Below are 12,266 nucleotides of genomic sequence, written 5' to 3' on the forward strand. Positions count from 1 at the left end.
CTCATGAAACTGCAACATGAAAGCCTTGGTGATGGGTTTATATATGCCCATTTCAATGACATTTTACAGCAGTTGATCAATTTTATGCTGTATTTGATAGGGTTAAGGTTGTGTCTTACTGGTTGTGTGGAAAATCTCAATGCCTTATAAAAAATGTTTTCTTGGAAAAAAAATAAGATTTGAGTAGAAATCTCCAATCTTGATTTCAGACATCACTTTTAGCATAAGTTCTGAAGACTTTTTTTTAATAGAAAAGCTATTATTAAAACACCCACAGCCATTCTCTTGTCTCACATTCTTGTAGCAGTTAGGCTGAAATTATCTACCTGAAAAGATCAGTCCACAAACACATTTTTCACAGAGAAGCAAAAATAAATGTAGACACTTCATAGTGTGAATGGCTCACCACTTCTTCTCCTATTACCTACATTTATTGATGTTCAAAGAAGTCCACGACAGCTGCATCAGGCCTGGAGTAAAGGCATCCTCAATTTGTCCTATCCATGGCTTCATCAGTGGTTTCAGCACAACAGGGATCCTATTCAGATGTTCCTTGTAACTGATCAACAGGTTCTGGAGTCTGGAAGACAGGATCATGCTTACAATGTGCTTAATTCAGATATTTGAAACACACAGAATTTTGGACACATTTTCTGTTAATAAGGTTTGCAAGTTCTGATCCCATCTTAAAAATAGGAAGCCTTCCCAGCTCTTCCTAACTCCAGACAGGCCTCTTTGTCCTTACCAACAGCAAAACCAGACAAAAGAAATAAGTACCTCCAGCAAAGTGACTATGATCAACTCACAGAATTTTTCTCCCCCCCCCCCCAAAATTATTTACAATTAAAAAAAAATAGAATCAGGAAATTGAAAACATGGCTTTTTTGTTTCCATCTTCCCATCTCACAAGACATGGCATGATATTACACTGCTTATAAGAAAAGCTACATACAAACCACTTAGAACCCTGGATCCCAAAGAAAAAGAGTCCAAATTCTGAAACAAGGCTTAACAATATAGTTCCTTGAAAATGGAACTACACAAAGCAACCACATAAACAAGAATTAGACATAAATATAATTCAAAGGTCAGATACATAGTGGGTTCCTTACAAGAACTGCTGCAAGAACAGCAATCACACCAGGTTAAAATCAAGACTTTAGACATCATTGTTACAAACCATATACTGAGATAACCCATTCATATTATACCCAAAATTGTTTTTTAAATGTTGTTAAATCAAAAATGTACACCCCCTAAATATTTCTTCTTTGCTTGAGTAGTCGGTTTGGCTTTCTTTTTTTAATGCAAACATTTTCTGTACTATTTTCCTGTTGGATGGCAAAATTTGGGGCTGCTGCTTTTTGGAGATCTGTAGCATGCAGAGTTTGTCTTGCGCATTAAAAATTTATGGTTAATTGTCCTTAAACACAGAAAATCAATGAAAAATGTTGCTTTGTAAGACTGAAATACTGAAAATTTCAAGAACAGAAAAAGAGAGGAACGGTTGAAGTATTTATGAAACTCTTTAAATTTCATCCCTTTTTGTCCAATTCTAATTAAGAAATTAAGAACACTCGTCACAAAGCTTTGCTTTTTTAAGACTGAACATCCCTGTTTAGAGAGTTCTAGAATTAACAACCAGCATCCCTGAGAATGAAATAAATTTTGCAGCAGAGATTTGGACTGTTACAAGAAACAGAAAGAAATTATTTTAAATCAACAAAAGTGAATTTAAATGTTCAACATGAGAGACCAAGTTATAATTTAGCCAACACATGTTTGGGTTGTGCAATAATCAAGTGGTAAATTCCAGCTTATTTTTCTAACAGGAAAAAAAAAAACCAACTTCTGATGCTAAGTGTAATATTTTGGAGTGTAATGGCTGTATTAGAGTGCACAGATGCACTCTAACAATAATAATAGCAGTACCTAGGAGCTCCACTTAGACAGCAGCTGTTGAAGTAACAAAACAAAAACATGTAGGCATTTCCAAGTAATATGTGTGTAAAAAGGAACAACTGCATATTAATATGGAAATACAGGGGAAAACAATTAAAATTCAATTAAACTCCATCAAAGAGAAAAATTATAACAAATCAAAAGCAATATATGCAATAGACTCAAAGCTAGGGATTCCCATTTGCAGATGAGAAACAAATCCAAAAAATTGTTTACTCACTCCCTTTGATGTCTTTTAATCTGTTCTTCATCTGCACACAAGCCAAGGACAACATCTGGAACTTCAAAATGCATTTTTCTCAGGTATTTTGTCTCATAAAGTACTTCCACGACAATTGGGTCTAAGTTTACAAATAATTCCTTCATGTAGCAGTGAAAAAAAGAAATAGAAAATAAGACACTAGTTTGGTACTTAGATGTAGTGTGATGTAACTGGATCATATAAAGACATGTAGATAACTGGAGAGGATTTTTTAAATATTTACCCATGCTTCTTCTTCAACCTCCTCTAGAAATATATGGGTTTCCCAAAGTATTAATTAACCAATATTTTACATTGATTTCAATTTCTTGTGACTCCTTCACTGTGCCCTAACCACTTGGATCCCAGGACTTCCCAAGTTTAATTCTAGTTCTGCAACTACATTCTCTGGAAGTTAATTTGCCTTTTCATCTCAGCTTCTCCATCAGTAACTAGGGAGAAATATTGTGAAGATTAATCTCCATACTTTTGGGGGTACTAAATATTTTTAAAATGCTACATAAATTTGAAAACTATGTTCTAGTTGTCCATTATCAACAGGAAAAAAAACCTATGAAGTGAGAATGGCAACATTTTCTGCCTCAGCAATCCATTTTGAAAGAAAATTAATGAATTATTGCAATATATTCAACACAGTGATATTGATCACTGCAGAAAAGACCATCACTTAACAAAATATTTCTTTCTCGACTAAAATTTTGGTTAACATAGAAAATAAACAAGGAAACAATAGCTAAAGAATGTAGATAAGTCAGTAGTAGATATGTTATTTGCTGGATACTGCCTCTTTCATACCCTGAATAAGACAGAAGCCTGATGAAGAAGAAACATTATGAGACATATCATAAATATACACAAAAATTAAAAGATATTTCAACTCAAGTAGCTCATTTTTTAACTCTATTTAGGTTAAGGTTACTTTAATGCTTTCTTGTCTATCCACGATATCATTTAAGTAGCACGTGTAATACTAAATCATGTAACAGCAATACAAAGAATAAATCATACTTACCTTGGTTTCTGGGTGCTTGACAAGTAAAGGAGCACACAGAGCATTCCTAGCCTGGTCAGCAAACCTGCACCAGGCCCTATGATAAATAAGCTCAAATTCCAAAAGAACCGCAGCCATTTTATTGTAGCTCTTGATAACTTTTTTCATTTCCATTGTCTGCAATTTAAGGGGGAGGAAAAAAAATGCACCACTTAATTCAATAAGTCTAACACAGTAGAAAGGCCCTCCACTAGGCCTTTCCTCTCTACCACAGGAAAACAAAAGAAATAGAAATCTCTAAATTATGCTGTTTTAGAGACAAGATAAGACACAGAAACATAGCAATATATTTAGAAATTTAAAATTTATGTAGTATTCAACTGCTCTAAGCAACATAACTCTTTTCCTGATTTTTTCTCTCAATCTTGTTCATAGAACAAAGTCTATATTATGACATATACAAGGTACTAATGGCTCACTGAGAAAGGTATACAAATGATCCCACTGTTGGATGAGCTTGGACACAAGCTGCTAGAATAGTGAGTGCAGAAGTATACAAGTAAATTATCCTTGGAAGCTTAGGATAAATCCTCCTCTGCTAATTTCCAACCTTCAAAAGTGTGGTTTTCTTTTTAAGGAACATCATTGGATGGTCAATTTTTCTGAATAACTGCTGAGCCCACATAATCTTCCCTGTTACCTAAAACACAGAAGATATGAGGTTAGATTTTCACTAACTTAAAACAGTCAAGAAATAAATTTTTCTCTCTCATTTGCTTCATTCTTACTGGTGGTATATTACGTGGTATAGGTGGATTTTCCTTTTCCTTCTGATAGAGTTTTTGAATAAACTCTAAGTCTTGGCTGTACTGTTGAAGAACAATGGTATACTTCTCATTTAGATCAATATTATTTTCTCCTATTTGTTCAAGCTTCATCAGAAATCCCAGCATCTGTTCAGTCTAAAGAGGAAGATGGAGCATTTATTTCAGAAGACAACAGTTCAGAAAGTCATTGTCCATAAAGTATTTTATTAATTTAGAATATGCTATGTAAATTTGTAAGTCGTTTTCTAAGAAATACAGAAAAATCCACCCAGATAACTTTGTGAATTTTACTTCTATATTTTGTCCCATACAGGACATACCACTGAATAAACCAAGAAACTGTTTCACTACAGTTTGGGGTTTTTCTGACTCTCAAATTTTCTCTCCTTTTTTTCAGCAAACAGTTGTGGTAGAACACCTACACCTTTACTCACACTTCATTAACATCTTGTATCTGATCAGGGCCTGAGCCATTGAACAATACTGACATTAAGGAAACAGATGGCAGACATTATTTCATTACTCCTGCCAGTGAAACAGGAATAAATTAGAAATGCAACAAGAAACACCAGGATGAAGAAAGAAAATAAACTTCAAAATATACAGCTTGGTATGGAAAGATGGAACATACACTCGGCACTAAGTAAGAATCAACATTCCTTTACAGCACTTCTGTAAGCAACTTCTAGAACATTTGTAATAGGTTTGATTTCTTCCAACATCATCTCAGGCAGCCACCAGCACAGTACAGAACACTGGCAGTAATGAAGGAGTTTAGTAGGAGCTGTGGGTACTCAGCCCTTCCGAGCACCAGAAGCAGGACTTTGCATTTGCAACCTTACTTACAGTTACAGTCTTCTCAAACCAGGAATCCACAAATTCCTGCATAGATTCATACAATGCTGCAATTTGGTTCTTAAATTCAAGGTAATCTTTTTCAAACTAGAATAAAAGCAAAAGGAAAAAAATAATATATAATGCTGCTTTCATTTCATTAAAAAAAAAAGCCTTTCTGTGAAGCTTTTCAGGAATCTGGTTTATCTAACCAGTGCATGTGTTCAGCACTGCATTAAAAAGAATAGGAACACCAGCAGCAAATTTACACTCCAAGCAAAGCAAACAAAACATAAGCTGTGCTAGGTTGAATGATTAAAGCCTCATCTTCATGAGCACAAAGGAGCACAGAGGAACACAGACAGGCCGAGGAAAACTCGTAACTTCATCGGAGGGAGCAAAGCACACTCCCCAGCTACTTTGCAGCCCAGCCACAGGAGAGTGCTCAGCTCACTGACCAGGTATAAAACCCACCAAAGGCAAGTAAAGTGGCAGGCTCTCTGGAGAGCCTTGCAGACTAATGGAGGTAGTTACCAAATTTGGCAGCTCCTACAAGTAATTTGGGTATTTATCTGTAACAATTTTTTCTTAAGAGTCCAAAATACTGAGGGCCTAACAAAAACAGTTCCATGTAATCTTCTCTCAAAAAAAGCACTGCACAAGCTTGGGAAGACGGTACATAATAGATATTGCTCCAAATATTTAGGTGCAGAGAAGTCAAGCCATTTTTTAACCCCTCCAAATTCCAGTGAACAGCAAATACCCTCTTTCAGAACAGAGCCATGCAGCAAGTATTAGAGAAACACAAGCCATCAAAGTCAGAAGAAAGTCAAAAGCACTTCCGAGCTTAATGTTTAAAGGAAAGTTAATGACAGTGGCAAGCTTCAGTTCAGGAAGGCAGGAGGGTAAGTCAACACTTCTAGAACTTCTATTGTGAGGCCACTAACTCTGCAAAACAAGCAGGCTATAGCTCAAGAAAAGCAGCTCAAATCCTGCATATACAGGATTAAAACATGGGACCAGAGCATTTGAAAAGCCACTTTAGTTTTATCATTCTGTTTGGCACTGGGAGTGATATCATGCCCTTCTCCCTCTAAAATGTGCAATTATGTGCCTGTACTAACTATGCCATAACACTGCCATTACTATTATTTTTAGTGACACTGAGTTGTGATTAGAGAAACTGTATTTGGTATGCTAACATACCTTAATTAGTTTTCACTCTGCAGTTCAAAATATATGCATCTCAAAACAATCAGGCTTAGGAAAATTAGTTCGTAAGATTATGTATCACACAAAACCTAGTTTACAAAAAGTTAAGAAAAGCATTTGAAGTAAAAATAAATTTACCTTAACACTTACAAATTGTATTAAAAGATATGAGAGTATTTGTATTATTGTTACTGCAAAATAATATATGCATTTTTATAATATTCAACATTCTTAGCATAACTCCAGTGAAAACCACAGAATTAACAGACTGATTGTTATGCAAGTGCTGAATGTAAGTACCTCTTTTTTCCTATGGTCCAGAACATCATACTGTTTGGATTTTGTATTTGTAGCAATGCTCTGGTATTGAGTAGTGATCTCATCAATGCCTTCTATTTTTATACGCTGGAGCTCTAAAAGGCTTTCCATAGTATTGCTCATATCTGAAATTTTCTCCAAACGTTTACAGAAGGTCTCAAATTTTCCAAATATGTAGTTTTCACTAACAATAAAAAAGAGGGATTTCTATTAAAATCTCTTTGCAACAGATTTTTATTTGACCAACATATATTCTAGCTGCTATCAAGTTTCACACCAAAAACAAAATCATACTGTAATGATTACATATATAAAAAAAAATTAACTCACATATATAACCCAGAAAATGCTTAATCCTTACATATGTCAATTAAAAGACTTTACCATATTTCACAGGAGTAACTCTTTCAAATAAGATATTTGCAGGAGAAGAAAATGTGAATATACAATACCAAGAAATGCTCCATGATTTAAGTGTCAAAACAGGTAAAACATTCCTTGGCATTGTGATAGAGAACCCAGCTCAAAGCTGACTGAATTACCTGAGAGTGTTTTCACTTATATTCATGAATCAAATTTTTTAGGATTTCATACCATGCATATATATTTGTGCTCAATTAATAAATGCCTAAATTCCCCTGAAGTCTCACTGGACTTGTGCTGAATCAACAAGTGACTGCCAAAAACCTGGTTTATTCTTCAATAAAAGTTTTAAAAAACACTCTGCAAGGTCTTCTTCTTACTATAAAAAGTATTTCATTTTAATTTAATATTTAGCTTTCCTTTTAGCCAGCAGACATAATTGCGTCTCATTTATAAATTGTACTCATCAATATGATCCAATATTGAAGTGAATTATTTACCTGATATCAAACTGTCTGTTTCTTGAATTTTCCTTTATCTCCTCCCTAATTTTCTGAAAGGATGCTTGGTACTTTTCTTTGAGGAAAATGCATTGTTGTATCCTCTTCAGCAATTCTTGCCTGAGGAAGAAAATACATAAGACAGAGAATCATCCTAAGGTCTTCAAAAGAGTATAAATAAAAATAAAATATTTTAGTCAAATGCACAACTTTGCGAAATAACATGAAAAGCACTCAAAATATGATGTTTTTGAGTCAAAAGGTTTTAACTTGAACCTGTTATCTAGATTGAATATTTTTATCTTGGATTTTGTTGTCATCAATCCAAAACTTGCATGGCATAGCCCACAAAGGATGTATAACATGTATAACAGGTTAATGCTGGCTACGGAATGCTTGCAGTTTGGCCAATTCTCATCTGAGTATTGCTGATAGCTTTTCCTTTGTTTGTTTCTTTGGTTTGTTTTTTGGTGGTGATTCTTTTTTTTTTTTTTTTTAAGTAGACAAGACTGGAGAAGTATTTTTCCACACTAAAATAAAGATGAGGAGAGTCTTGTTTCTTCCTGAGGTAACACACAAGATACATGGATAAGGCATAGAAACCAGCCATAAGCCATTTGCCCAGAGCTGTTCCTCCACTTTGGCTTTGTCTTTCATCTTCCAAAGTATTACTGGGGATTAAAATGATAGACAAATTTATAGGCTGAAACCATTAACTGGGACAAACTTTTGCAGGGACAGCAGATTAAATAAATGAGAAGAATGTCTCAAAAATAAATTCAGCTAGAATAAACAAAAAAAAAGGTATTCTACTTTTACTTACATTAATTCTTTAGAATAAACATAATCAGTACTTAATTGACTACAGGTAATTTCTGAAAAATTCCCTTTATCTACACCAAAATACAGGAGGAATCAAAATTGTTAGATTTATTTTTATGTCTTCTAGCCTGTTACCTCAGTGTCATTTTGACTTGGCTGGAATTGAAGCAGAGGCATCCTGACTATCTGCTTTGATGAAGCTTGTAACACCTTCCCCTTTTCATGTCAATATCCTTTATCTTACTCCAGTTAGACTATTCCAATTATTAATTTCTTAGTTGACAACTTCAAATGTCACGTTCATCTTAACTTCTCTCTGTGGTTTCCTCCTTCTTTTTTTGCATGAAAATAACTGACCTGCTCTTATAGTATGTGCTCTTCCTATGTTATCTGCAGTTGTCATCCTTCAGATACACTTGTTCTGCCAGTGACATCAGCATTCACCACCCAATGTATAAGTTTCATACAAACACCCCTGTGCTTCCTTTTATGCTGAGTGCAGCACTTGGACAAGTAGCTGTAGAGCAGCTAACTCATCCCTTCCCTGAAATGTCCCACAATACAACTGAGTTGGGATTTTGGTCCTGCAATATATTGTTCCCTTCCTCAAACTGACTTTCATGTCCAGTAATAGCAAAATATAAATCTTGGATGGAACTTTGCCAGTCTGTCCTTGGAGCTTTTTTTATGAAGTATTTCAGCTCCCAGTTCCAATTTCTTACGTGTGTTTTGGTCTAAAAAAAAATCCATGTGTACAATATATCGAGTGTTGTATACTAGTATACATTACACAGTTTCCAATAACAGTTTTTTTCAAAACACATAGCAAATTGTTTTTGCAAAGTACTTAATTCTACACAGGATTAGTGGTAGCCAGTTTAAAATTAACACAGGAATCAGTGACTAGTAGGAGGACAAAGGGCTACTTAAATTTACCTATTAATCATCTTGATTATTAATCTGTAATCTTACTTCTAATTCCAACAACAGAAGATGAAATTATTAAAATTCTATCACCTGTCCAGGTCCCAGATTTTTGAAACCCCTTCACATAGATAGGTCTTGCATGTGTTAATCATTTGATTGGTGATTTTAAGAAACAGGGATGTCATGTGCTCTGACGTGTTGTAGTACGGCGATGTACAGTAGATCATACAGACAGTGTTCATTAAACTGGGAATGTGTTCCATCACTGTTACCTATAACAGCCAAAAAAATGGGAAAGACAGAAATCTGAATTTCCTGAAATTTAACACCATGAAAAGTGTGACTGCTCTAGGAATATGTTTATCAGTGGACAAGCACCTTTTTGTTTTTTTGTCATTACAAAATGGCCCATCCAATTCACTTGTGGGGACCTATCACACCTTGACCAAGAGAAAAAGCATGGGAAAAGGGCAATAAATAAATGAATAGGTCTTTTACAGATTGGGATTTTCCACAGGAAAACCAGAGGCTCTACTCTGCTTGGCCATGGCCTCCAGTATAAGAAGGTGCTGCAATCTGCTTTGCAGAGGAACATACTACATGAGGAAAAGAGGTCACACACTGCTGGAAAAGAGCTGTAGGAAGGACAACAAGAAAGTAGGCATTTGCTCATTTTGTCTGTATAGAAAAGAAATCCAGCAGGGGAAGGCAAGGCAAAAATAATCTCACTTTCACTGGGCACTGAACTATAGAGTTTTTTGTCCCACAGAAATATTTCAGAGAAATGCATGCAAGCCAGATACATGGAGAACCCAGAACAAGAGACTGGTCTAGAAAAGAATAAAAAAAGTATGGTAAAGGTATCTAAAAGTCAAGTCTAATATGGCAGAACAGTGAATATTTGCAAAAGAAGTGCAGTGTAAAATAGCAGAATGGATTCAAAAGAGATTAAGCTTTGGAAATATTATTTAGAAAAACTGTTACCAGCTGGATTATGCATAAATGTGCTGAACTATGCAAGCTTAGACAATTTTGTCTAGTGTCTGTATATTCTCACTTCAAAAAAATTAACTGTCTATATTCTCACTTTAAAAAAATTAACTCTGAGACCCATATGGTTATGAAAATAAATTTTATTGACAGTGCAACCTACAAGAGAAACAGCTTTAACCTGTAAAATAAGTGGAAGCTGACCAATTTCAGCTCAAATCAAGGTTTAAGATCATTTGATGACTTTTGCAATAAAACAAACACAAGTAATTCCCAACAAAAGCATGCAGACAGACCCAAGCTCACAAAGACAATTCAGCTCATTACTTGGTTAAGAAGAACATCATCTGATGCTTAGTTTTTTCATATCCTTCAATTATCTTCTGTAATGATAACTACTTTAAGAAAAAAAGGTATCATTATCTCTGGTCAATTCAAAATCAGTAAGCTCAATTCACTAATGTCTAAGGAATTAAGCTGTCCATTAATAATTAAGTGAAAGAGTTAAATATTAAAAGGAAAAACAGCCTTTTTACAGCAACAAAAACCCTTCCTTTCTTTTCTGAATTTCACATTAAGTGCCTTTACAGTACTTACAGGTGAAGCATTGGCAAGTGGACCAAAAAATTTATCCAACGTATATAAGTATCTCACGTTGTCTTTAGCTTCATTGGCAGCAATTGTTATCCTACCATCCTGAAGGGATGAGAAAAAAAGAAAGGACTAGAATTATTACCGTGAAAATTTTCTGAACAGGTTCTTTCTCTTTTACAGCACACAAGGCTATGATTAAATCTTGCAAACACTTTCCCACAAAAGTGCTTTCAAATATGCTATTTATTTTTCACTTGAGAAATAACTGCTTCTACATGCAAAAATTGGTAAGATCTTCCAAGGTCAGCAACATTTTGGATGTGGTTTACAGGAAGTCTTTACTTAGACCTCCAAAGATTTTTCCTCCTCATGGATCTAACTTAGATTTTAGAATAGTTTCTGCACAGGAAACATTCTACAGAACTTAGACAAGATCCCTGAAATGTTACCTAACGTTGTTTAATAAACACTTGCAAGGGACAATGAGTTCACAACTAATGCCTGTATATCCTTATGTTCATGTCAGGTGGAACTATTCACTACTTAGCAGTCTAGTTCATAAGAAGAAATAAATGTAGTTCATCATCCTTGGCTTGTACTGGCTCTGTACAGACACTTTCTTTTATCCAAATTCCATTTATCATAAAAGTCTGCAAAGATAGTAATCACAAAATCAAAAACTTTTCCTGGTCTATTGTTCAAACAGTAGAATGCTTTCTTATGCAATAGAAGACCTGCATTCTGAGGGTGGGGGCCTCATTGACTGTATGTGATCTACAGCTTATTTTCTGGCCTGCCCACAGTTGTGCCTGGTAAGTTTACATGACAGGTATCCACTCATATGAAGCAGCAGGTGTGCCACTAGAAGTCTGCTCTCAACAATTCTAAAAGCATCATGAAGGACTTTCAGACTTCTGCAGTTGGCCTGCACAGGGTTCAGCTTGTCAGAGACAGAAAAATGCTGTATTGCTGCACTGCTTTACTTTTGCACAACCTTTCCACCTATAATGTTAATAAAAGACACATTACAAAAGCACTGACTTCTTTTCAAGTTATCTATTTAATTTCAGGATCATTGATGCTACATGTTCCAACAAATGGATAATAAACCACAGTGTAAAACCAGCATAAACACTCAAAGTTATTTTTATAATTGTGTTCAGTTCTCTATATATTACAAATACAGTACTGTAATAATTTAAAATTCTAATTAGAAAGTAGTAATTACCAGTTCCTTCCACTGTTTTAATGTCTTTGATCTTGCAGCCTGAAGAATACTTATAATTTTCTTAACTCTTGAACTCTTGATCTCATCTAAAAGGCTTTGAAGAAAGAAACATACTTAATACTATCTCTCTGTAATAAAAGTTTACACTTATTTTTAAAAAAAATCCTTTTTTTTAAGACTATGTGAGAAATAATGAAGGGATTTCACCTGTTAAATGATGACATTCTTGACTTCCAGTGTTCCAGCTCTGCAGCTGGACCAACATCATCAGCTTCTCTTCTAATTTGTTCACTCTCCACTAAGACTTGTCTAATCTGTTTGGTCCAAATCATGACCACTTCTTCAAGTTTCTCAGTGACCTCTGTGTTAGTGCCTTCAAAACCACAGAATTGGACAGTTTTATAAGCACCAAGAAATAAATACAGAAATTTAAACT

At 34.8% G+C, this 12,266-nt stretch overlaps 1 protein-coding gene across 1 annotated transcript in view; it reads right to left on the bottom strand.

Annotated features, from left to right (window-relative positions):
• The window catches only part of LOC128787233 (dynein axonemal heavy chain 5-like), a 147,306-nt gene that overhangs the window by 124,150 nt on the left and 10,890 nt on the right, over nt 1-12,266 (bottom strand). Inside the window, exons 9-20 of the mRNA XM_053941233.1 lie at nt 12,038-12,203; nt 11,831-11,924; nt 10,606-10,704; nt 9,109-9,290; nt 7,270-7,389; nt 6,389-6,590; nt 4,889-4,984; nt 4,004-4,177; nt 3,826-3,915; nt 3,237-3,392; nt 2,183-2,322; nt 429-580 (exon numbers count right to left, since the gene is read on the bottom strand). Coding sequence (XP_053797208.1) covers nt 429-580; nt 2,183-2,322; nt 3,237-3,392; nt 3,826-3,915; nt 4,004-4,177; nt 4,889-4,984; nt 6,389-6,590; nt 7,270-7,389; nt 9,109-9,290; nt 10,606-10,704; nt 11,831-11,924; nt 12,038-12,203 — 1,671 coding nt within the window. The remainder of the gene's footprint in view (nt 1-428; nt 581-2,182; nt 2,323-3,236; nt 3,393-3,825; nt 3,916-4,003; nt 4,178-4,888; nt 4,985-6,388; nt 6,591-7,269; nt 7,390-9,108; nt 9,291-10,605; nt 10,705-11,830; nt 11,925-12,037; nt 12,204-12,266) is intronic.

The sequence above is a fragment of the Vidua chalybeata genome, chromosome 1 (genome assembly GCF_026979565.1).
Source record: "Vidua chalybeata isolate OUT-0048 chromosome 1, bVidCha1 merged haplotype, whole genome shotgun sequence".
Taxonomy (NCBI): domain Eukaryota; kingdom Metazoa; phylum Chordata; class Aves; order Passeriformes; family Viduidae; genus Vidua; species Vidua chalybeata.